At 42.2% G+C, this 26,499-nt stretch overlaps 1 protein-coding gene across 2 annotated transcripts in view; it reads left to right on the top strand.

Moving 5' to 3' along the window:
- LOC306756473 (glutamate receptor ionotropic, kainate 2-like) overlaps positions 1–26,499 on the top strand; it is a gene marked incomplete at both ends in the record, with an annotated part of 320,056 nt that overhangs the window by 236,222 nt on the left and 57,335 nt on the right. For both annotated transcript variants that reach the window (XM_079241205.1, XM_079241206.1), the window contains 2 exons: positions 2,338–2,456; positions 10,249–10,466. In XM_079241205.1, coding sequence (XP_079097331.1) covers positions 2,338–2,456; positions 10,249–10,466 — 337 coding nt within the window. The remainder of the gene's footprint in view (positions 1–2,337; positions 2,457–10,248; positions 10,467–26,499) is intronic.

Below are 26,499 nucleotides of genomic sequence, written 5' to 3'. Positions count from 1 at the left end.
TTGAGGTTGTTCATGATGCAGCAGATGGTCTGTTTCAGTCCTGCAGGCAGTGATCCTGCACAGCAGACACTGTTTATGTTCTAACTATGGGTTTTGGAGATTTGGGAACTTGTTTTTGTTGTTGTTTGTTGGTAGCCACCAAATTTTTCCATCAGGATTAAGTAAAATGCAGCTTTGCTACCAGTTGCTGAATATTTCTGCACATTTCTCCAGGAACAACAGAAACTATTCTTTCTGCTTTTCTCCATCAATCTCCATGTATGTGGTTTGTTCAAATGGAAGCAGCTCTTCTTATCAAACTTACTGATAATCATTTCCTGAAAGAAAAACAAAACAAAGGTGAGACAAAATGCATTTGAATGTCTGCCACAAACAGTGTGTGTCATAAACCGCTGGTTTATTGATGTGGTTGAGCCAGTGTTTCTCAGTTCCAGTCCTCAGGCCCCCCCGCCCTGCACGTTTTATAGGCAATACACCTGAACGAAATAAAGGGCTTGTTGACAGGCTGCAAAAAACTTGATGAGACAGTTTAAAAATCTGACTCCGGTGCTTTGGAGGAGGAGGATCATGTCTAAAACATGGAGGGCGGGGGGGCCTGTGTGTCTCACAGCTGCTGGTCATGTGGTGAAAGTCATTCTCTGATACAGCACCAGCAGGAACTGGAAGTGTGGCATTGGATGTTCGTAAATTCTCAACGTTGCAGAATTTATAACGTTTAAAAGCCGAACTGCAGACGTATAAAGTCCATCATTCTGACTGTTGATTTATCCCCTTGACATTGGTGTTATCATGTGTATCATCACCAGGGCTTTCTGCCGGGTGACCTTGCCCCCACAGTGAGATAAAAGCTTTAATGTTGTTTCTGAGCTGCAGGTGAATTCCTTGTCGTTTTGTCTCTGCTTATCTCTGCTATGACCTTGCTCAAAGTTCCCCCTCTGCAGAGATGATGACCTGAGATAATGTAGAGCCAGTGTAATTGGATCAAAATGGCAGCAAACAGACCCAGCTGCGTTCTTGTGAGAGATAGGTTAAGCTTCGTTTTCTCCTGAAAGCGACGTTGCTTTGCATCGTCTGACCTAATCAGCAGCAGCAGCCACTCCCAGAATCCAGCACTGTACCGATGACAACTTCACTCATCAGTGCTGAGTGAATGAAACCCACTCAGCAAAGGATTAGGTCACATAGTCACATACGCTGCAGCAAGGTCGCAGTTCAGCTGAACTCAATTTGCCAGTGCAAATTGACAAGCAAGCAAATCCGGGCCAAATTGACTGAGCGGACAGATTGATTTAAGGCCAAGGATTCTCTTAAAGCAGAAATCAGGGGGACATTCAGAGGTCCTTGAGCTACACTGCACAATATCCTCCTGAGTGTTGTCAGGGTGAAAAGGAACACAACCACTAACCGCATTATAATTCTGAAGCCCATTAGTCAATGACAAGGTACAGTTATAATGCTGTCACTTTATCGATACAGCCATACATCTTCATACAGACTCTTGTATTACAATATTCAACACAGTGCGGCTGCAGTTTGCCTGGAGGACAGTGATTACAAAACCTTCCCATGCAACAAAGGTTCCATCTCCATTATCCTCCATGCAGATGTTACATCCACTCAGGGCATCATTTCCAACTTCCAGTGCAGTAAAAAGACCCACACTGACACAAGTATGCATTATGCATTATTACAATTTGATTAGTCAAACTCAAGATGGGGCCCTGCCCTACCCCCTCTCCACTCAAGCACAAACCAAATCAGGTCAGGATGCTTAATTGTAGACCAATCAACCTTTACTAAAGCAACGTCCTTTTTATTTAACATGAATAAATGAGAAATGTCTGTGCTGGAGGAGCATGGCGCGAGCGCCCGGTCCAGCCGGAGCATGATGGGAATCAACTGTTTGATCTGCTGAATATTAACAGCTCTCCAAGATAAAGAGGATTATTACTTCTCTTCTCGCCCCACAATGAAGGTATTTTCAGAAGCAATCAATTAAATTACTGAGGGAATTAACTGACTTGGATACGAGCATGCCCACCAGGAGCCACTTTCTGAGTACTTCTCTCCAAATCCGTCTTTTTTTAAACTGGAAAAAAACTGGAGATATTCAGAGGAGCAAACATTTTCAGGCTCACAGCCTTCTCACCAAATATATGTTTGACATTTAAGGAGTTGAACAGACATACACAGAGACATATGTGGTGTTTGTTGGAGACAACTAACTAACCTGTCTTCTTTCTCCATTGTCTCCCCAGGAAGCAGGACCTCTACAGTTTCCTCTCACCTAGCTTCACTAAACATGTGTTTGTGTGTGTTCTTTGTGAATCATCACAGGTTTAGTCCCTACGAGTGGTATAACCCCCATCCTTGCAACCCTGACTCGGATGTAGTGGAAAACAATTTCACCCTGCTTAATAGTTTCTGGTTCGGAGTTGGAGCTCTCATGCAGCAAGGTAGACGCCTCTGCCTGCCCCCTTTTCTCTAGCACAAGTCCCACTTTTTGCTGGGGGTCAACCTTCCTCTTTGACTGGGCCCATGACCATGCATGGGGGCCTCTGTGCATGTAGCTAAATGCTTCACAGGCAGGAGTCCAGCAGGATGGACTGAGAGGGATTGAAGTGATGCAATCGGTGAATCGGTACGGTGCTCCTGCATGCTTCCCATCTCCATGTTATTTACATGCCCCCTCCTCTTTCCCTCCCCATCAATTTTCAGCCACTTAAACAGGTAAGTGGACCCACCCAGGGTATATGAGATAGAGTATGTGGGTGAAATGCAGCAGCGCCCCCCGCCTGTCTGTTTCCTTCTTTCTGCTGCTTTATCTTCTCAACTTGTTGACATTTAGAGAAGAAATTAGAGAGAAAATGGAATAATAGTGTTAATGATGAGACTACTGTTAAAAAGCCTGTCACAGTGGATAATATGTTGCATTTTTCATGAGAATTTGTTCATGGTAAATGATAGCGCAACATATTTCCAGCAGGTTCTTCTGACATAGAGCCTGAACAGCATGAGACACATGTCTGCTTCCCCAGCTGCTGCACACAACCGGCTGCTACAGTTTAAAGAGTCAGTTCATAAACCAAGAAGGAAAAAAATCATTTCAAGTCTTCATGGTATGTGGTCACATGGATGTTTGCTCCTTAATGCAAACATACAGGTTCTCTATCACACCACATCATAACTGCAAAACTGGGCAAAGTTTTGTTATTGTGAAGCAAACAATGCTCTGATACTCTAATTAAACTAGTAAAGGGTTAAGCTTATGGTTAGTCAGGGTAGTCATTTATGTGAAAACAAGAAAAGGTTGTACTTCTGAGTGAACAGGATCATGCTATTCTATTTGGCTTTTTCTGAATTCATGAGAAAGCAAAAGTATTTCTTTAGTTTTTCTGTACTTAACGACATTCTGCAGGAAGACAGAATAAAACACTAAGCTCATCTTTAACGTAGGCACAGCTCAACTCTCTGCTGGTTCCAGTTTCTGCAGAACCACAGAAACCAGCAGCTGCAGTCTCAGGACCTCCGTTGCATCCTCGTCTCTCTGGCTCCTCATAATTCTGCTTCTACAAAGCAGCTGCTGTGAAAATCAGCTTCTGCCTCTCGGTCCTGAAGCTGCAGCCTCTGGTGCTGCAGATACCGCCGTCTTACTCTTCCATGGTTGAAATCACAGACCTTGGAAGTCTCTGGTAAATTAAGAAACATTTGTTTTAATGTATTAGTCTTTTATGATTCAGGTAAAAATGGATGAATTCTTTTTTTTTTTTTTTTTTGGTAAATGTATCTGCTAAATCTAGAAGAACCAAGATTATTCCTTTCCTCGAAGGAATGTAACCGTACGAAGGAATGAATTCATGAGGAAACATGTGACCAGATCCCATCAGAGGCTGATGTAAAAAGAAAAGAGACCTTTTTAATGTGATGACTTTTTCTTTCCCTGGATTTATTTTGGACTTTTCTTTGCTAGTTTTAAGCTGTTTCTATTTTCACTGCATGACTGATAAAATTCACTACAGTCTCAAAACAGATGTTTTATTTACCTGACTGATGAGGAAGAAGTGTTATTTAGTCATCAGTCAGTCATATTCGGAACTGCTGGCGGGGAAGCTGGAGCCTGTCCCAGCGATCATTGGTTATTGGTGTTTTAAGCAGCTGGATGATGTAAGATTGTGATTGGCTCCTCCCTCCTCCTCCTCCCTCCTTCAGTAAAAATAGTAGCAGGGACAACAGAGACTGGATGTAGAGCAGTTTAGCTGCTGGATGATGGTCTGAGCAAATTCCAGTAAAAGCTGGCAGAAAATGGTTTGGAGGTTCAACCAGTTGAGAAGATGCAGCCGGGACCCAGAAGGGACAAGGCTGAGCATAACACACGGCTGGTCTACACTGCAGAGAGGCCCCCCCTCCATGTGGCGGCTCGCCGCCCCCCAGAAAACTGTGGGATGTGCTGTTTGGTCATGACGTTACCTTGGGTACATGACAGTCAGCCCCAACCAGGTTCTGTTTGAGCTGGACTTGCCTGCTGTCTGCTCAGGTTTCTGAGGTGGAACAGGTCGGTTCCGTGTTCCACGTTTAGACCAGAATGCAAGGCAGAAGAAGAAAAATCTGGAGTTGTGCAAAATGAACCTTTTTTTTCAGTTTGATCTTTGTGTGGATGTGTACAGTGTGGGCACAGTGGCTGGATGGAGGCACGTTTGGTGACTCAGGCGCCGTGGTTGAATCAGTCCTACTGCCTGACAGGAAAATAAACACGCAAGGTGTCATCAGGAGAACTTAGCATTATTTTCTGCACAGATTCATTTGAAACTTTTAAATTGTTTTAAAAATAGTATTTCTGAAGTATTTCTGTATGAATAAACCAATGAAAATGGATTCGTCATATTCACAAACCGACTCAAAATCTGGCCAGATTAGGCACTGAAACATTTATAGAACAGAGAAGTGATATGAGCAGAAGCTACAAGTTGTCCTGCTTGTTTGAAACATGAGATTACTGGTAATATTCTATATCAAATCAAATCAAATCAAACTTTATTTGTATAGCACTTTTCGTGCTTAAAAACAATACAAAGTGCTTTACATTATAAAACAATTTACATCAAAATAGATAAAACACTAACACACATACACATCCCCTTTCATCCACCCACAACCACCCTCACCCATGCCCTATTTGCCCTGTAACAGTTAAAAGAAGATGAATGAATGGCCAGGTGCATTTGCACCAGATGTGCACCAGATAAGGAAATGGTATTCTCAGGGAGCCTCTACACAAAGGGCTACCCCCAACCAAGACCACCCAGGCCATCACCATGGGGGCCACCCGGGTCCGGGCAGACAGGACCCACGCCACAACCGTAAAGCTGCAGCGCTGGATCCCGACCCACCAGACAGGGACAGCCCCCACAGCAACACCCATGCAGTCAGAGCAGGGGCAGCCCTCGGCGAAGAGGACCCCGATGAGGAGAGAGCTGGAGTGATAACTAAACAAAAATAAAATCCATTAAAATAAAATAATAAAATCTATACTATGTAAATCAATATATAAAATATATAAATAAATAAATAAAATTAACTAAAAAGAAAGATAAATATGGGTTAATATAAGAATGTTAAAACTTAGTTATAAGCTAAACTAAAAAGGTAGGTCTTGAGCTATTTTTTAAAAACATCAACAGTCTCTGCAGCCCTGAGGCCTTCAGGCAGGCTGTTCCATAGGCGAGGCCCGTAATACTGAAATGTGGCCTCGCCATATGTTTTGGTACGAACTTTAGGAAGAACTAAAAGGCCGGTACCTGAGGACCTCAGGGTCCGCGAGGGTTCATACCTTAAAAACAGATCAGATAAATAAGAAGGCCCAAGACCATTAAGACATTTATAAACCACTAAAAGAACCTTAAAATCAATCCTGAATTGCACGGGGAGCCAATGCAGCGACTTTAAAACAGGTGTAATGTGTTCCCGACCCCCTGGTCCTTGTCAGAACTCGTGCCGCCGAGTTTGGGAAGACCAGAGAGCAGGGCATTACAGTAGTCTAGTGTACTAGAAATAAAAGCATGCATTAGTACCTCCGTGCTGGCAAGAGAGAGAAATGGGCGGACTCTGGCGATGTTTTTGAGATGATAAAATCCTGTCTTTGTAACATTTCTGATATGTTGAATAAAATTCAGCTCAGAGTCAAAAATAACACCCAGATTTCGTACACACTGGGAGGATTTAAAACTCTGCAGTTTGCATGAAATGATCTCTCTCTTGTCTTCAGGACCGATGATTAAAACTTCAGTCTTGTCCTGGTTGAGCTGTAAGAAGTTCTCTGCCATCCATGACTTTATATCTAAAATACAGTTTAAAAGGGTGTTAACTGGCTCCAGGTCATCAGGAGACACGGCGATGTAAAGCTGTGTATCATCAGCATAGCTGTGGAAATCAATGCCGTGTCTCCTGATGACATCCCCAAGTGGCAACATATACAGGTTAAAAAGTAATGGGCCTAAAATTGATCCTTGGGGAACCCCACATTTTATTTTATGGGTGTTTGAGGAGCATGTATCCATACTTATAAAAAACTGTCGATCTGTGAGATAGGAGTAAAACCATTTTAAAACAGTACCTGAGAGACCCACCAGACATCTGAGTCTGTTTAATAAAATCTGTTGGTCTACTGTATCGAAAGCGGCACTGAGATCCAGCAGCACCAGGACAGAAAGTTTTTGTGCATCCAGATTGCCTCTTAGATCGTTCACAATCTTTAAAAGTGCCGTCTCAGTCCTGTGGTTTGTCCTAAAACCAGACTGACATTTTTCTAAGATATTATTCCTGTTTAAAAACTCATTTAGCTGAATAAAAACAACTTTTTCTATCATTTTACTAAGAAACGGCAAGTTGGATACAGGTCTGTAGTTATCAAGAATGTTGGGATCCAGATTACTCTTCTTCAGAAGGGGCTTCACCACCGCTGTTTTAAAGGCAGTGGGGAAGACACCCGTCTGAAGAGAGGAATTTATGATAAGTAAAAACTCAGACTCAAAGAAGCCATAAAATTTCTTGAACAGTGATGTGGGAATGGGGTCTAAAAAGGCAGGTTGTTGGGTTCAGCTGGGAGAAAACTCGACCAAGCATCTTTGTATCAACCAGGACAAAACTCTCCAGCTTCTCCTCGGGTAAAAACAATGCTTCAGATCTGTTAAAATCAACACTGCATTTAGATAAAAGACCGGATCTGATAGCATTGATCTTACCTCTGAAGTGGTCTGCAAAGTCCTCACATGCTGTTTGTGATGGTTGCATGGAGGACTTATTAAAACCAGTGTTTATTAAAATATCAATGGTTTTAAAAAGGAACTTTGGATTACTTTTGTTGACAGTTATGAGTTTTGAGAAGTGATCAGTTCTTGCCTGTTTTATTGTGTTATTATAGATTCTTAGGTGATCACGCAGGATTTCATAGTGCACTACAAGTTTAGTTTTTCTCCATCGTCTTTCTGCTCTCCTGCAGTTTTGTTTCAGCTTTTTTATTTCTTCAGTTCTCCACGGTGGCTTCAGTTTGGTTTTAACGGTTTTTAATACAAGTGGAGCTGCTGTATCAATTGCTGATTTTAATCTATTATTAAACTGATCAACAACTGAATCGCAGGAAGCAGGTAAGATCTCAGAAGGTGTTTGGTATAAAATTTCAATAAAATTCTCAGCCACTTCAGAAGTAATACATCGTTTCCTAACGGTTCTCACTGGGGCCCCCTGCTGGTTAAAACTGGTGACGTTAAAAAACACACAGTAGTGGTCTGATATGGCTAAATCCACGATAGAAGACACACTAACTGACAAGCCATAACTAATAATTAAATCTAATGTATGTCCTCGGTTGTGAGTCGGCTGTTTAGTATGTTGTGTAAAGTTAAAACAATCTCATAGACTTAAAAACCCTTTTGTCATTGAATCAGAGGGATTGTCCATGTGTATGTTAAAATCACCAGATATGATGATAAGATTGTGGGCGGCATGTATTGCTGATAAAAGTTTGGAAAATTCACTGATAAAAGCAGCATCATGTTTGGGTGGTCTGTACACAGTGATGCAGAGACTGTTAAAAACAAAAGCATGATGCTCAAAGGTGGTGTACTGATCTAAAAGTATTTGTCTATTATTTAGGAGACTATTTGTTATTGATGCAGTACCACCACCTTTCTTGTTGCTTCTAAAGGAGAATAAAAAATTAAAATTTGATGGTGAGGCCTCAGTGAGAATAACTGGTGCATCTGTACCCAGCCATGTTTCAGTTAAAAATAAGCAATCAACCTTATTATCTAATATCAGGTCATTGATAATAAAAGACTTGTTAAAAAGGGAATGTACATTTAAAAGTGCCATGTTTACAGTGACAGGTGACTTATGGACTGTAGGGTTGAATTGTTGATGCTTTGGAGGAGTTCTGAGATTATTAAGGTTAGCAGAGGAACTATGATGGAATCTGGTTTTATATCTTTGAGTAATGATTACAGGGATTGGATGATTAAGAATAAAAACAGAAGATCCAAGTCCAGTATTATATGTGCCAGAGGTGGAAATATAGGAAGTATAGTCAAAATGATGGTACAGAGCAGTAGATGGAAGGCCTCTGCATTTAAGCAAGCAGAATGATGGTCTGGATGCTGTTCTGCTGAGCACATTTAATTTGCCAAGGGGAGCATTACTGGTATGATGATCCCCTTGATTTTCTGGCTTTTTATTTTATTTCTTTATTTATTTTGTATATTTGTAATATAGAGTTTCTACAGCTGGACCAGACCGGAGAAGATAGGAGTGACAGAAAGACAAAGGGAAAGAAAAAGAAAACACCTCATAGAGAGAAAAGAAAAGAGAGAGATAGAGAAAGAAAAAACAGACATTTGCATAAACATACGCTTATACACCCATACTCATTCACCTAAATAAACGCATGTACATATACATTCACACACATATACACAAACAGGCCAATCTTAGATTCTTATTCCCTCTGTGGAGGACTAGACTTTCAAGTGTCAGGAGCACCATAAACTATCAGGTTAAATATTGATGGGAGACAAAGAAAACAAGCTGCTGTTAGTAAATAAACCTGCAGGACGACTCAGTAACTGTGACACATGCAGAACACACAGAGTGGAACGTGTTCAGAGAAGAGTGATCATGTCAATGTGACCCCGCCCACACAAAGGCAAAGAGGCAGGCCAGGAGGAGACTCAGGTAGTCGGCAGCCACCCCCCAAGCACAGGATCCAACCAGCCCACTCTGGAACCAGCTATGGACCCACCCAGGAGGCGGCGGAGGGATGCCCCAGAGTACCCCACAGTCTGGGGGAACAAGCTCCAGCAGGCCTGGACCTGCAAGAACCAGCTCCGCCGGGTCCCAGCCACCCAGGGGCAGAGGGTCCAGCCCACACCAATGGAGAGCCAGGAAACCCAGACCGCCATCGAGTGGCAGTCAGGCTGCACCTCAGTGAACAAGACCCCCCCCTCTCAGACACACGACAGTGTCTAATCCAGCCTCCATCCTGCATCCTACCTGACCTGGTAGCTCTCTCCAGCCAGCAGAAGACCACCTCACAATGACTCTTGTTTTGTCTCTTTCTGTCTTTTACCCTTCTTCTTGTCTTTGCTGAATCAGCAACGTTGTGTGCTCGAAGCAGCCAGTTCCTTCTCATACCGTGAAGCCAAAGGTCATGTCGCGTTTGGATGTAAAAGTTGTATCGTGTCAGTTTCTCAGCTTCGGACGCTGCTGGGAAGCAGTGGCTCTACAAACACACACGATAGATGTCACTGTGTACTTCAGCAAGTCCGGGAGCTTGCTGAAGTACACATTGGCCTTAAAGTCCGTGGAGCTTCAAGGTCAATGCATAATGCGTCTTTAAAATGAAGTTTTGGGACACTGAATTTCATTTTCTCCTGTAAACGTACTTAAAAACGGTCAGTTCTTACTAGTGGCCATATTCCAGCTGATTCAATCCGGCTGAATGAGTGGGAAGCTTTGAGGAAAGAATTCAGACCATCAGAACAGAAAATCAGTCCAAAGGAGAGGAAATAAGTCCTATGAGACTAAAAGTCAGTCAGCATGTCTGCCCCCTCAGTCCACTGTGCCGATGTGTTTGCTTGCGAGAGCTATGCAGTTGTTTCTGGCCTGGCCTGGCCTGGCCTGGCCTGGTCTGGTCTGGGTGTTGCCCCGTCTCCTAATCTAGTCTCTGGTCTCACTCCCTCCTCTGCTCCTCTTGTTCAGGATCTGAACTTATGCCGAAAGCCCTCTCAACCAGAATTGTAGGAGGAATCTGGTGGTTTTTCACCCTCATCATCATCTCCTCGTACACGGCAAACCTGGCAGCCTTCCTCACGGTGGAGAGGATGGAGTCTCCCATCGACTCTGCAGATGACCTGGCCAAGCAGACCAAGATAGAGTACGGAGTGGTGGAGGATGGCTCCACCATGACCTTCTTCAAAGTAAGTCTTATGGGGCATCTTACACCAGCTGCAGTGTTACTGCTTTATATCTCCTGGATGTACAAAGTACACAACCAGTTGCATGTGTGTGTGTGTGTGCGTGTGTGTGTGTGTGTGTGTGAGAGAGAGAGTATTTAATAGTAGTTTACAATCAAGCATGCTGCAGCAATCATAGCTACTTTCTTCAAGACATTCACCATGTTTGTCAATAAAGATTATTATTAAAAAAAAAAAAAAAAAGATATACTAAAGCTGTAAGAATATATTACAATATATCTTGTCATGTTTATGGCAATCAGTATTTTTTAACTAAAGTTTATTGCTATTATTTCGTACATTTTATGAGTTTATTATTATTATTATTATTATTAATACATATATTTTGAGTATTTATATACGTATACAGGAAATGCAGAAATGACTAGATGTTTAATTGTTGTGTGGAGCTGCAGTCCATCATAAATGTTGCTGTTTTCTTATCTCCATGGTTTAGCCAGGAGAAGGTTGAGGAACAACTCCCTCCCCCTGCTCATCGTTATGTGATCTGTCAGGTGGAAACTCCTGCTCAGAGGAGTCTCACAGCTCCTGATTAAACAGAGCAGTCTTCAGATGATGGGCAGATTTTAATCAAGATGGTTATCCAGGCATCAGGTCTTCCTCTGTAATATCGCTGCTGCTTATGTAACAGCTAGAGGAATGACTGCATCCAGGAAACTGGTTCTGAACAGCTCACAACTTCTGCTCCTCAAGAATAACTTTTTTTTTTTTTCTTTACTTAAGTCGGGTCATTTTTGTTCCTTTAAAGTGTCTACGTGGGACATTTTTCTAGTTAAGGTGAAAAAACAAAATTCTCCTGTTAAAAGTTCAACATCACCGTCGCATTCCAGCACAACGACACAGAATCCTTCATCTTTTCCTCACAGCCCTCCATGTTCCTCCATGTTCTCCATGTTCCTCCATGTTCCTCCATGTTCTCCATGTTCCTCCATGTTCTCCATGTTCCTCCATGTTCCCCACATTTTTCATGTCCTACATGCCCCTCCATGTTCTTTATTCTCATCTTCACATCTCATTTTCATCCATCTGGACTGTGTGTTACACATGTTGTTGATCATCTCCTTCCTACCAATGTTGCATCTAGAATTTTCTCCTCCAGCCTTGCAGGGAAAGACATGTTGATGAAAACTAGTTCCTCGCTTACTGCACTTGTTACACGAAGTCATTTAAGAAATTACAAAGCTCCAGGTTTTTCTTTTTATTCTTTCATTCCAAAGCTTTAATTTGTAAAAAGTATTTTAAAAAACTATTTTCTGTCCCAGTCTAGAAGATCTGACACAGAACTCCTGCTTTTTATGTCCTCCAGAATGGCAACAAACCTGATGGCTGGAAATCATGTAATATTTCCTGTTTAAGGTAGCTTCTCTTTGAGCTCATATAGCAGTACTTGTAACATAAAAAAGTACAATCAACTACTTTGAATTCATTATTGATATCAATGCAATTGTGATTAATCACAGGGAAGCTGTGACACCCTAGACAGGTTGCCTGTCAATCGCAGGGCCAGGACAAACAACCTTTCACACTCACTCCTAAAGGCAGTTTAGAGGAGCCAATTAACCTAACATGCATGTCTTTGGGCAGTGGCAGGAAGCTGGAGTCAAAGGGAAGATGCAAACTTCACACAGAAGTTACTACTGTTTGAGCCTCCCCCCAGCCAAGGATCAAACAAGTGACCTTCTTGCTGTGTGGCCACAGTGCTAACCACTATGCCACCGTGTAGCCCTACATATAAACACATTCACTTGATTCAGGTGTGTTAAAAAAAGGTTTGCATCTAAACATTGCAGAATAGTAGATCTCAAGGGTCAGACGTAGACACCCCTCATATACATCATACACATCTCATGAATCTTGGCTTTTTAATGGTGTGTAACATGGATCGCCAACTCTGGTCCTAGAGGACCTCCAGTTGGTGATCCTCGGTGTATGTATTTGGAAGGTAGCATGAGTAAAAATGTATATTTATTAGTCAGGCCCCGCCTACAGGACAATTAGTACCAACAGGTTAAGAAGTCATTGTTTTTGTGACATCATGAGGGGTTATTCACATGGATGTAGACCGGAGGGTGTAAAAGGATGCAGGTCTGCAGAAATATGTCCTTGGTCAGGGTTTTTTCAATCTAATGCAGCTAAATGTGGTGCACTTACCAAAAAACAAAAGAAAAAGGAAAAAATAAACTAAATGAACAGAAATTAAGGACGTGGATGATGAACTTCAGCGTTTGTCCTCTCAGACTCACCATGTCCATGCTGAAGCAGAGGAGTGTGTCCTGCGCTGAAACCTGTCCAAGTAACACTGGCAGCTTGGATGATGGATGGAGTGTTTTTCAGGCTTATCATCAGAGTCAATTCATTTAATGCTGCACACGCCCAGATGATGTGCACTCACATCCTAACAACTGAAGCCGAGGATAAAAGAGAGACAAAATACTTACTCTTGGGGTAATTACCATCTTCTCCCATAAAATACATTTTAATGCCAGCTAATTATGTAAATGTCTGTTCAGAATAGTTTCCAAAGCATTTATTCATCTCCTCGAAAGAAAAAACATTCCCAATGGACTGTTGCTACAAAACGCTGCATTATTTAATAACTAAACACACACCAGTGTTCTGTACTGCCTGTTATGACATATTTAAAGGCAGTGCTGGTTTTTCACCTTGCATGTACAATGAGTTATTACTGGCGTCTGCAGAGAAAGAGGCTGCTCAGAGCTCCGTGTCCCCAGGCTGGACAAACCTGAACTGTTATGCATTAGCCAAAGACCGATGGAAGGGACGTCTCTGGCATGGTGATTAAATCAAGCAGACCAAGCTTATTGAGATAACATGTTTAATACCTCCGTCGGGAGGAGAAGGCGCATTTCCGAGCAATGGGAGAAAGAAAACTCAGCTATGTCTTTTTATTATGTTCAAATCATCCATACATAAGCACACACTGTAAGAAAAGGCTGACACCTCACCCAGAATAAAAAAAAAAAGCACAAACAGATCGCAAATAAAACTTTAAATAAAAATAATTAGTACATTGAAAATAATTGTGCAGCCTTTCTTTGCCATCATGACAGCAAAATGTGATGAGTGGATGTCCAAACGTTTGTCTGGCATTTATAAATGTTGCACATTAGGACTGTATTTCATTTTCCTGCCGAAAATATTTCCTGAAGTGGAAATATTTTCATTTCCACTTCAGTTCAGTGTGAAAACTTGGCTGTTCCAAGTGTAAATGGATAAAAAAAACTAAAATGTCTGTGTGTAAAAGTATGTTTGTGCTGACAAAAATCGTGTGCAATCCTCTCCACCTTCCAGATCCTTTTGATTAGGGCTCTTTGAAAATATGCAAAACACCCTGGCAAGCAGCGAGTTCTTAATAAGGACCAACACAGTGTGTATTGTTGATGGCAATCAAGACAGCACTCACTAAATACTTTGTACCCATGTCAGAGCACAGTGTGCACCTTTACTCAATCTGAATAAACCACATAGTCACATCTACAACACAAACACACATGTAGCATAATACTCCACTTCTTTTTACTCAGACTGTAGCGATCGATTGTTTTCTGATGTAAATCTTCAGTAACCGATGCACGCTCCGCGATCACAACAACACTGAACCAGATCGGCGTAGGGAAGTCCCCATTACAAGCTCTATGAAAGAGGTGAAATTTGTCTGCACATGTTTTTCAGTTGTTGTTGCATAACTGGCTTTTGGTGACACATCACCACGAGCCAGTTATGCATCAAGAACTTGTTAAATGTCCGCAGATTGTTTTCACTTCAAACTGCTGTTTTAACTTCAGGACCTGGACAATGAGTCTCACACTGTGACTGTTTCAGAATGTTTTTTTTCTTTTGTAGGATGTGTGTCACCACAGAGCATGGCATAGCGGATAGCACTGTGGCTTCACAGCAAAAAGGTTGCTGGTTTGATCCTTGGCTGGAGGGAGGCTCGAACAGTGGCCTTTCTGTTTGGACTTTGCATATTTGCCTTGTGTTTGCGTGGGTTTTCTTTCCAGGTACTCCAGCTTCCTCCACTATCCAGGTTAGGTTGATTGTACACTTAGCCCTGCGATGGACTAGCGACCTGTGTGTCGCCGGGGTACCCTGACTCTTGCTCATAGACTGCTGGGATAGGCTCCAGCTATCAGACTAAGCAGTTTGAATACTGAAGAGCTACCAGAGTATAGGCAGACTTTATGTGAGATTTATCATTTTTTGGGAACCGTATTATTGTTTTTTTTTTAAATCTCTGGGGTGTGGCAAGATGGCACCAGTGTTCAGGCAGCTGTCTACCTGCCCTGTTTAACTTACTGCTTATCGCTTAACTGCTATGCATACTAAGCCAAGGCATCTCTGGATTGCTAGTGTATAATCGACAGGCTTTTATTGATCTTAATTAAGCTCATAGGATGTCTTCTAACCCGAAATTTGAGGATGAAATTTCCAGACTTCCTCCCCATGTAGCCTCAGTACCAGCTCACCAGTGGCGCTTATCTATCCCTGGGTGGAGGAAACGGGCCAGACGACGCAGAAAATGCAGAGGCATTGGGGTGAGAAGTCAAATCATATTAAAGATCTTCTTCCTGGATCACCTGCCTCCCTACTGCACCTGGTTCAGCAGCACTCCAAACGCATGGTTTGCGGTGGATTCAGCCTTTGGCTCCCATGCGCCAGGACACTGCCCCGCACCATCTGCCACTATGGACCATGGACCGCTGTGCAAGCGGTTTATGAAACACCACCCTGTTGCCACCACACCACAGCTCGCTACAGACCTGTGAGGATGTGACCCTTTGCCTGGGGCTACAAAATACTAGATCGCTAGAAAATAAATCGCTTCTCCTGAATGATTTTTTTCACCTTTTGCAATTTGGATGCAATTTGGATGTTAGGCTGCTCACAGAGACGTGGGGGGGGGTGTTAAACCAAAACAACAACATATGGAATCTCTCATGGCATGTAGTACACTGGAAAGCCAACAAAAAGCAGTTCTATGTCCGGACAGCAAACTTTCTCTCTGACTGTCACATTACAAGGATTAACCCATCTCATTAAAAACAGGTGAACACCCCCACCGATCCTTTTCCGCTCCTCTCCTCTATCTGCATGCACAGATGTGAAGCCTGGTAGATCCACATGAGTCCGGCATGTTGCTATTAAGCCAGGACTCCGACAAACAAATCAAGCTACACTCTGTACAGCCGTTAGTTCCTCACAAGCGCCTCCAGTTCATCGCACTTATTCTGTAGTGAGTTGGCGTTTCCCATTATAATGCTGGGTAGAAACGGCTTGTTCCTCCACTTGTTCTCATATCTTTTACCCTTCCTCATTACTCCAGTTCTGCATCCACAAAATGGCCTCCTCAGTTCAGCTGGAATTAGATGTTTTTGTCCATATCCATGACCAATCTTCACTAGCTCCAACAGTTCGCTCTTTTGCATACACAAAAACTCTAGACTTGGTGCACACACGAAACACCTAAGACAAAAAGGATACTACTACAAACACCAAAAAAACAACAGATGATAAAAATGTCTAAAAAAAAAAAGAATAACAGATCAGGAGCTGCAAGAACTTGCTGCCAGTGGCCCAGCACATAGCAACAGCAACCTGATCATAACATTATGATCGGCAAGATCACACTCTGGATAAACTCCTTTCTCTTTTTAATTAGAATTAGAACTTTTAAACTGTCTATCATGGACTTGGTGGCTCCATTAGTCTGTAATGCTATTCAGGACTGTTTTGAACCTGTTTCTCTAAGTGAACTGACTAAAACTATTAAACTGTTAAAGCCTTCCTCCATTCCATTGGACATTGTTCCAAGTCATTTGTTTATAGATGTCTTTGATTGCATTAGTCCATGTATTCTGCAAGTGGTGAATACTTCCCTTTTATCTGGCTGTTTTCCCACTGCTTTGAAACATGCTATGGTCCAGCCACTCTTCAAAAAGAGTAACCGTGACCCAAATGTGCTGTCTAATTTTAGACCTATCTCCAAATTGCCATTTGTGTCTAAGGTCTTAGAAAAAGCTGTCTCTGTCCAACTGCAAGCTTATCTTCATCAAAATGATATTGGTGAAAATTTTCCGTCTGGTTTTAAAAGGTGTCACAGAGCTGAAAAGGCAGTCCTGTTACTTTTGGACCTGTCTGCAGCCTTCAATACTGTCGATCACAGCATCCTTCGGACCTGTCTGGAGACACTTGCAGACATAAAGGGCTCAGCAATCAATTGGTTTCAGTCTTATTTTAGTAATAGGAGTTTTTCTGTAGTTTAAGGACAATTTTGCTCCACTGTGTGTCCTCTAAATTATGTAATGCCCCAAAGGCTTGATATTTGCAGCTGTTCTTTTTGCTCTATATATGCTTCTCCTGGGTTGCATATTTAGAAAGCATAATCATCTGGGGGATCATCTGTGAATGTTGTTACATCAGGTGTGAATGTTGTTACATCAAGTCAGCTCAGTACCTCTAGTTTGCCATTTTGACATTTTAAAAAAGAAGGTTAGAACAATTCACCCAAAGTATTTTAATTTTCATTAGAAGTCTACACAAGTCATTTATTGCACTGCAACTAACAAAATACAGACAAAATTTATTACAACCTACTAATGTATTAACTAAAAAAAAACTGAAATTAAAAAACAGCAATGCCCCAGTGGTGTGGCAGGAGGTGTGGTGAGTGCTGTGGTGCACTCACAGCCATCTTTTGTTTTGTTGACTTTTAATCTTTACTCTTTGGCTCCAAAGACTATTATTTCACTTTTGTCTTCATTTAACTGAAGGAAGTTCTGGCACAACCAGTCTTTAATTTAATCAATGCATTTGGTCAGAGTTTGGATTGGACTATAGTCTCCGGGTGAGATGCTTATGTAGAGTTGTGTGTCATCAGCATAACTATGGGAACATAGTTCAGGGAGTGATAAAGAGAAAAAGCTTGTATGAACATTTCAGTGACATTTTCACCAATGTGCCATTTTTTGACAGCCTCTGCTTGGGCATTCTTATCAATAATAACAGCACTCTGAAAGAAAGCACAGACAGAACAACATCCATCATTACAACCTTGCAAATATTCAGACCTTTAGAAATGACGAGACCCAGACAGTGACATCTGCTGTGTGTTTTTTTTTCTTTCTTGTGTTAAGTTAGACCAAAGTTATAAACAACCCTGCACACTTCTTTGTTCCCATTGTCCTGGTGATTATCAGCATGAATATGGTGTTCTCATGCAGTGCGTTGGAACTCTGACTAAACACTAAGCTAAACCGTGTCATATGAAGACAGTCGCTGTAAAGTCCATCATTTACTTGAACAATTCTTCACGATACACGGTAAAAACTGTAACAAAATATTGCAGAGTACATTCAGTATGGACATGAACAGTATGTCTGTACAAGGCTGTCAATACAGATTAATAATAGAAAATGTAACAAAATAAAGTAAACATAGCTGTTACTTTACAGTCTCAACAATCTTTAGCAAATACAAACTAAGTTTCTTTAAATCACAGCTTGTGAAATAAATGATCAACAAACACCATTATCATAGTTTGACAACATCTTAGTACTATTTTAATGGACTTACGGCATTGCCTCTTTGATGATTACCAGTAGATGATAATGGATGAAGTTCAAAGCAGCCATGACATGTATTCCATGATAGTCAAGAGACCCAGGAAGAGGAAGGAAGTTACCCAACAGGAAGTGACATCAACTACTGGGTCTTTTCAAAATAAAGATTACTGTGTAAACAAATCCATCCATCACCCGAACCGCGTAATCTAATCAAGGGTAGAGTAGAGTCTATTTCCAGCAGTCTCTGGGCGAGAGGCGGGGACACTCTGGACAGGTCCCCAGACTATCGCGGGTGTAACCAAATCATTAGTTGCACTTCCCTAACTCTTCTAATGACAACAATCAGTTAGAAAAGAACTGCATCAACCAAAAGATGTAAACTCAATGAATGTTAAATCACCAACAATAACTGCATAGTCATAGTCAACACAGAATATAGACCAACAGTTTAGCCAAGTTATTAAAAAAAGTTAACAGTGTTTAGGAGGCCTGTATATGTTCACATACAACACTTCTGGAAAGCCACATATTAAAATGAAGCAAAGTTTTTTATAAGACAAGGGAATGATTAAACTTCACCTTCATTTATTCAGTCATTTTCCTAACCGCTTAATCCAATTCAGGGTTGTGGAGAAGCCGGAACCTATCACAGCAGTCTTTGGGCAAAAGGCAGAGTACACCCTGGACAGCTTACCAGTCCATTACAGGGCCACACAGACACAAACCACTCACGCTTACTCCCAGGGGCAATTTAGCTAACATGCATGTCTTTGGATGGTGGGAGGCAGCTGGAATACCCAGAGAGAACAGACCACTGTCCAAACTCTGCCCCAGTCAACGATCAAACCAGCGCCCTTCTTGCTGTGAGGCCACAGCGCTAACCACTATGCCACCGTGCAGCCACTCCTTTACGTTTTCATTTATTCTAGCTACTGTTGAAGTGCTATAAAATTCCTCACAGCCTTCTCCCAAGTTCAGGATTTGCTGGATGAAATGCGAGGTAAATCAAGGGAGATTCCTTGTGCAGCCGCCCGCACCGCAGTCTGCCACAGAAGAGTCCGCCTTCTTTTCACACAGTCTGTTTTTATTAAATCATTATAGGTGGAGCGATACATACAGTTGAACAAATGTTCCCACAAAAAGTTCTCTACACACACACACACACACACAGCATGACTATATATGGAATTGTCTTCTTTCCCTTGTAACACTGAATTGTGTATTCAATGGTCAATCGTATCCTTTCTCGTGTTATCTTCAAGGTCTTAGTGTTATCTATCTCCTGTTATTCTAACTGAGTCTTGTGCGACACAATGCTCTGTATTCTTCCATTTTCAGTTGCTGCAGAGAAAGTTTAGACAGACATGGGAATCTTTTTGTGAGAGAGAGAGAGAGAGAGAGAGAGAGACAGAGAGAGAGGTCTAGCCTTATAAGCATTTCTTCTCCATCTTAAGGAATACAAAAGTAAATAAGAGTAAGATATTTGGTCCCATAATAGTAACATAAAACATCAAGATTTCATATCAGAATTTAAGTATGTACATAGTCCTCCTTCACTACCCACAAAGCTGCAAGCAAATGCATGAATGAGAACAACTGAATCATTTCTTTTCTCACTCTCTCAACTTGGGGTTTCTCCCCAACATTACCTACCCCAGCTTTAAAGAAATGCTTGCAGTCAGAGAAGAAGTTGAAACTGTTCATGAAATGAACTGAATGAGGTACGTGAAAGGGTCGCTGATTAATATTTGGGTACCCAGATAGCTCACCATGTCCAGCAGTTCAATAAAATCCTGTTTCAGCAACTCAGATTGTTGTTTCAAAACATCATTCAACCCACATTAAGTATAAGGTTTTTCACAGTTGGGTGTGCAGCTCATAGAATGTATATAAAAAGATGGACAGAGCCTCTTTGACATCACCCATAGTTTTCTGAACAGCTGAATTGAAGCTCGGTGGGTGGTTGCTACTGTCGCCATCTTGGCAAGGGCATGCATGTCGTCTTGCCCGGAAAATACAAATATGGAAAAAGAGGTAGAGCTGAGAGGGGGGCTGTGAGCATCATGGTGGATGATTGAACTAATGGAGGTAAGCGGGCTAAAGCTAAGTAACGTTGTTAACCGGCTAAAATCCGCAGTTGTTCTACATTCTTCTTACTTGAAGCGAAGATCAGGTATCTGTCCCCGCCCCTAAATATGCTGAATTTCGAGATAAAATTACTTTTAAATGGGCAAGAAAAACAACAAATTACTCTTCCCAAAGTTGTCCTGAAGGTAAACCTGACCCATTAAACAAAAAAAAGGATTTTTGTACCAGGCTGTAAACATGTTTATTTCTGCTGTGAAGTTGGCCTTTTTAACTTTTTAACATTTAACAAATCTATGGGGATTTGCTCTGTTTTGGAGCCCCTATCAGATGAGAGGGGAACTGCAGTTTTATTCACTTCTGCATAGGCTTCACCTTTAACAGAGGTTGCCCCTTAGCACAACCACAATTTCTGCTATTTTGCATCTCACATCTGATACCATGTCCTTTGAAAAGCAGAGTACTTTTCTGTGTTTTCCACAAAAGTTTTTACATCTTTCAGACCAGAGTCACCAACAGTCTGAAGCCCAGCGTTGTTGCTTTTACTCTCTGAACTGTTCTTTGGTCTAACGTTGTTGTGTTGGGAGATTCTATCCAATTTATTAAATGTAGATCCAGAATCCTGCAGTAGTGGAGCAAACCTGTTCTTCAGCTGCATGTCTGGTTGTTGCGAAGGAGGTCTGTTGTTAGTTTTTCTTCTGACAACTGGCCATGCCTTGCTAAGGAGAGAGGTTGAGGAGACACTGGGTCTGGATGGAAGACCAGGCCAGCTGGTTGCATCGCTAATCTCAGTTAAACTGTTAGTTGTCCTCCCTTTTCCCTGTAAGATGATTTACTGTTTGGTTTTACTCCAAGCACATTCCAGGGAAAACTATAAGTGGAAGAATTATGGTCCTGTTTGCTGTTCTTCTGTTTCTTCTCAGTCATGTTTGTGCTAATTAGCTTTGTGTTAGCAAGATCTTGTTCACCGGAGTTGTGTCATTTCCACATAAGCCATTCACTTCTACATGTACCTCCTGCCGTTGAATCTTTGTTTCCAGCATGGTGATCTTCTTGAGAAGTTTTTTAATCTATTCTTTTCTATTCTATTCTACAGTCATTTAGCAGACGTTTTTATCCAAAGCGACTTACATATGAGTGAGAACATAAGCATGAAATCAAATGGTAGAGGACATCGTGGGAAGGTGCTGGTGGACTGTCCAGTTGGACGCAGGTCCTTCCATGAAGTGCTACAGGCCTTTTTTGTTTTTTGTTTTTGTTGTTTACAACAAAAACAAAAAACAGCCCTAGCCCTAGCCCTAGCCCTAGCTAGGGCTAGGGCTAGGGCTAGGGGAAAAAGATAGAATTGAGACTTAGCCTAAGTGTTAAAGTGCTCCTTGAAGAGCTGAGTCTTCAGCTTGCTCTTAAAAGTAGACAGGGACTCTGCAGAGCAGAAAGAGTTTGGGAGATCATTCCACCATCGTGGCACAACAGAGGAAAAGAGTCTGACTAGTAATTTAGTCCCACGTATTGGTGGTAACACGAGGCATCTTTTACTGGTGGAATGTAGCTGTCGAGAAGGAGTGTAGGTCTGGATTAGGGAGTGAAGGTAGATGGGAGTCGTTTGAGTTATTGTTTTGTAAGCCAGAAGCAAAGCTTTAAATTTGATGTGTGCTGCAACCACAAGCCAGTGAACTGCGATTAGCAGCGGAGTGACAGGAGCTTGTTTGGGTTAGCTGAATGCCAGATGCGCTGCAGCATTCTGGATCATCTGCAAAGGTTTAATAGGGCACGCAGGCAGACCTGCCAGTAGGGAATTGCAGTAATTGATGCGTGAGATGACTGGAGCCTAAGCCAACAGCTGAGTTGTGTGTCAGGTACGGTATGATTCCCTTGATGTTGTAGAGGGCATATCGGCAGGTACAGGCAACATAGGCAACATGGACCTTAACACTAAAAGGCCCAGAGCTACGAGAATTTTCGTCAGCCTGCAGTCCCCCCACAAATCACTAATCCCCCTTTTTCATGTAAATGCACCATTTCACACTTTCATGAGGAATCATTCCACCGCCTCCAGTGCAAAGTTTTTGCTCATGCCTCTGTTTTGAGTTTTACCTGAGAGCACTGAAAAAACTTATGTTTATAATGAAACATGATGAATGAAACATTTCTAATGAAACATTTGTGTCGCCAGATCGGAGTGATTTCACATGGCAGCTGAGCCGTCAGCACATCAGCTGACATAACGGACAGTTCTTGATCTGTACAAAGAAAATAAAAAATAACCATTTATATAGGCTATATATAAATATATACGCAGCCCTATTGCGGAGGATAAAACTATTTAGAAGCGCAGTGCAGTTTCTGCTCCACGCAGTGCCAGCTGCACGGCTATAGTAAAAAAAACAAAAAAAAAAAACAAGCAACGCGGAGCAAAAACTGTGCGCAGCACCAACAGCACGGCTTTGCTAGTAAACAAAAAAATGGGGGAAAAAAACAACAGAAGCGTGAAACATTTCTGGAGTTGTTACATGCTTGTGTCTGGACTCCACAGCACTGTCGCATGTCATCGGACCAAACAGTCGCACGCAGCAGCAATGTAAATTCTGAATCGAGTGTAGCTGCGTGATATGTGTCGACACTGTCTGCGTCGTCAGATCTCTACACCAGAATATTATGTCAATGAAAAAATCCGATCCGCAGCACCGGGAAGTTCAGACACCAGCATGAAACATGTCTGTCTGGCTGTTGCTCCTCTCTTGCCACTGAGATTCACACGTCCGCTGAACTGATGCACTCTTTTATATTACAAATATAAGAACACCAGATTTGCTAAACTGATGAACGGATGGATAGATGGATGGCTGAATATATGGAAAGATAGACAGACAAATAGATAGATGGATGGATAGATGGATAGAAAGATAGATGACAGATGGATGGATAAATGGATGATAGCTGGATGGCTGAATAGATGAAAGATAGATAGATAAATGGATAGGTGGATGGATAGATTCATAGATGGAAAGATAGATGGACTGATGGATGGAATGATAGATGGACAGATGGATGGATAGATGGATGGACAGATTGATGAATAGATGGATGGATATATGGATGGACAGATGGGTGGATAGATGGATGGATATATGGATGGACAGATGGATGGATAGATGGATGAATATATGGATGGAAAGATAGATGGACAGATGGATGATAGATGGATGGAAAGATAGATAGATGGATGGATGGATAAATGGATGAGTAGATGGATGAATCAATGAATGGGGTGAGAGATAGATGGATAAATGGATGAATACATGGATGGATAGATAGATGGATGGATGGATGAATGGAAAGATGAATGGACAGATGGATGGATAGATCATAGATAGAATAAATGTTATTCCTTTGCTCAAGTCATACTGTTTGTCATTTTGTAAGCTGAAATGACTGAAATGCAGTAGACTTAGCCACCAAGTTGTTGGTCCTTTTACATTGTCTTAATGACAAAGTTACTGACTCTGGAAAAATGGGCAATGCTCTGCGTTGCCTAGTAAGAAAAGCATGGTAAGGACCTTTTTTTTTGGGGGGGGGGACTAAACCAGTTGGGCATCTGGTTGGTTTTGCATGGATTTTTGCATGACAATAGTGACAATTAACAAGGTGAGAGTGAATACACAAACTTGTAGAAGGGAGGGGGACTTGCAGGAAAACCTGAAATCCGTGGGGTTAGTGTTAAAGATCAACTGGTCATCCACCATGTCCACAAGCTTTCGGACAGAAGACGTAGGAACAAGTGTGATAGAGTCAAGCTTCACATTTAATTGCGGATGTAAGGAAGGATTGGCTGGGCAGACAATGAACTCTGTCTTGGACAGATTGAGCTGAAGGTGATGAGCCTTCATCCATGCAGAGATATCAGCAAGACAAGCTGATATTCTCATTGAGACGGTTGTGTCATCCAGAAGAAAAGAGAGGAAAAGATGAGTGTCATCAGCATAACAGTGATAGGAGAAGCCATGAGAGCACCAAGTGAGGAGGTGTATCGTGAGAAGAGAAGAGGGCCGAGCACCGACCCTTGAGGCACCCTGTTTTCAACTCGTGAGCTGGACACTTCTCCTTGCCAGGATACTCTGAAGGATCTTCCTGAGAGGTAGGACAAGAACCAGGAGTGGATAGATCCAGAGATGCCAAGCTCAGAGTGTGGAGAGGAGAATATGATGGTTCGCTGTGTCAAAAGCAGCAGACAAGTCCAGAAGTATCAGGACTGAGGATTGACCAGTGGATGTGGCAAGCCGGAGGGAATCGGTAACAGACAGGAGAGCAGTTTCAGTGGAATAGCCTTGCCTAAAGCCAGACTGATATGGATCAAAAAGGTTTTCATCCTGGAGAAACAGCAAGACTTGGCTGAAGACTGAACACTCTAGCAGTTTAAATAAGAACGGTACCAGTGAGACCGGCCGGTAGTTTTCATCCTGGGCTGGGTCAAGTGTGGGTCTCTTCAGCAGTGGGGTTACCCGAGCTTGCTTGAAGACAGAGGGAAAGACCCGAAAATAGGAGAAATGCTCTGCAGGATATCGGTAGGGACTGGATCAAGTGCACAGGTAGTGGGTTTAGAGTTTTGTAGAAGCTTTAGGACTTCATTCTCATTCAGAGTGCAGAAGGAGCAAAATGAAGCACCACTAGCTGGATGTGGTGAACTGAGCTGAGAGAACCGATTGCTGATGATACCAACCTTTTTTGTAAAAAAGGATGCAAACATTTCTGCAGTCAGCGTGGTGGGTGGCTGAGCAGGTGGTGGAGAGAGAAGAGAGTTAAATGCCATGAATAGCTGTCATGCGTCAGGAGCATTGCGGATCTTGTTCTGATAGAACTCTATCTTCGGAGCCTTTGGCTGGATGTGAAGAGTGAGAGCTTAACTCGGTTCTCTGACAAGTCAGTGAGTTCATTAGATTTGCGCCACTTTGTGGCAAGCTGAAGACTCACACTTTGTGTGAACATTGTTCTGAGATGTTCAAATTGCCTTGAAACCATGCTGTGCTCCTAACATGGGTGAGTTTCTGTGGAAGTGATCAGCTGACGAGGTGGTTTTTATCATGGTGCTGAGGCTATTGACCCACATGCAAATGAAGCTGTAAAATAACATTAAAGTGGAACCATTATGTGCATTTCAGGCTAATTTATTTTTATTTCTGAGACCCGAAGGGCTGTGATTGATCGAGTTATTGTTACAAATCGCTTTATTTACTTCAGACCGTCCCTTTCCATAGGCTTGTCAGATCTGCCTGTGGGCAAAACGAGTGGATTGAGACTCTTCCGCATTAAGCCCCGCCTCCCGCCACTGCACTACATCGGGAGCGCGCACCGCAACTTCTTTCGCCGTCATTGTAACATCTCATAAACAGAAGAATAGGTTGATATGAACTCAATAAAAAAAAAAACAAAATACAATGTCAACACTTAGCATACAGCCCTACATGTTTGAACCTGAATCAGAGCCTGAAAACGAAGTGGAAAGCAGTAACCTACAGCAACGAATGCAGCAGGATGTCTCTCTTTGGTAAACTCACCAGCCATCATTCGAAATAACTTTATCCAACATTTTCCACCCGCCTGATGTATTTGTACATGCCCTTGTTAATCAGTAGAAGGTAACCAATCACCGAACCTTATCCCCCGGGACGTCACAAGGCTTTCGAAGTAGAAAAAACTCTAAAACAACGCATTTTTTGTTGCCATGGAACCCGAACTCAAACTCAAATATGCGTTTAGGTGATAAAAAACAGTGCCGTTCACATGCCTGATGAGGATTCCACACTGTAACACTGTAGAAAGCTCAGAAAACTCGAAATACCATAATAGCACCCCTTTAAAATTGAGGAGGTTTTATTGAGGGAATGAGGAATAATAATATCAGGAAAACTCCTGGGCTCAGTACTGCTGTGTCACTGTAGAGAGATATGAGCTGAGGTAGGATTATGAGATTGTTGGAATGTATGGGATTTCCAGCTTGTCTTGAAGATGTAGATGACCAGGGTGATGACGAGGGATTCTGGAGGGAAATTCTGTGAGGGATGCCTTCAGAATGCTGCAAGTCTGAACCAGTAGTGGTAAGGGTGCTGGAGGGTGGAAAGGCTGCACAGTGGTGGTTGTTCCTAGATCTGGATGGCTGCCAGCCATTGATATATTACCAGGGGAAGTTGTTTTAGGAGAGGTGATTACCAGAGATGAACGTAAGGGATCTTTGGAGACAACAGGAAGCTCAGGAAAATCCAGTTTGGAAGGTTTCTGGAAAACACAGAGATTTGTAAAGTCTCACAGGGATC

The sequence above is a fragment of the Telmatherina bonti genome, assembly GCF_933228915.1.
Source record: "Telmatherina bonti genome assembly, chromosome: 5".
NCBI classification, from domain to species: domain Eukaryota; kingdom Metazoa; phylum Chordata; class Actinopteri; order Atheriniformes; family Telmatherinidae; genus Telmatherina; species Telmatherina bonti.
Note: the sequence above shows the minus strand (reverse complement) of the source record. Positions and strands in the feature narration are given on the sequence as shown.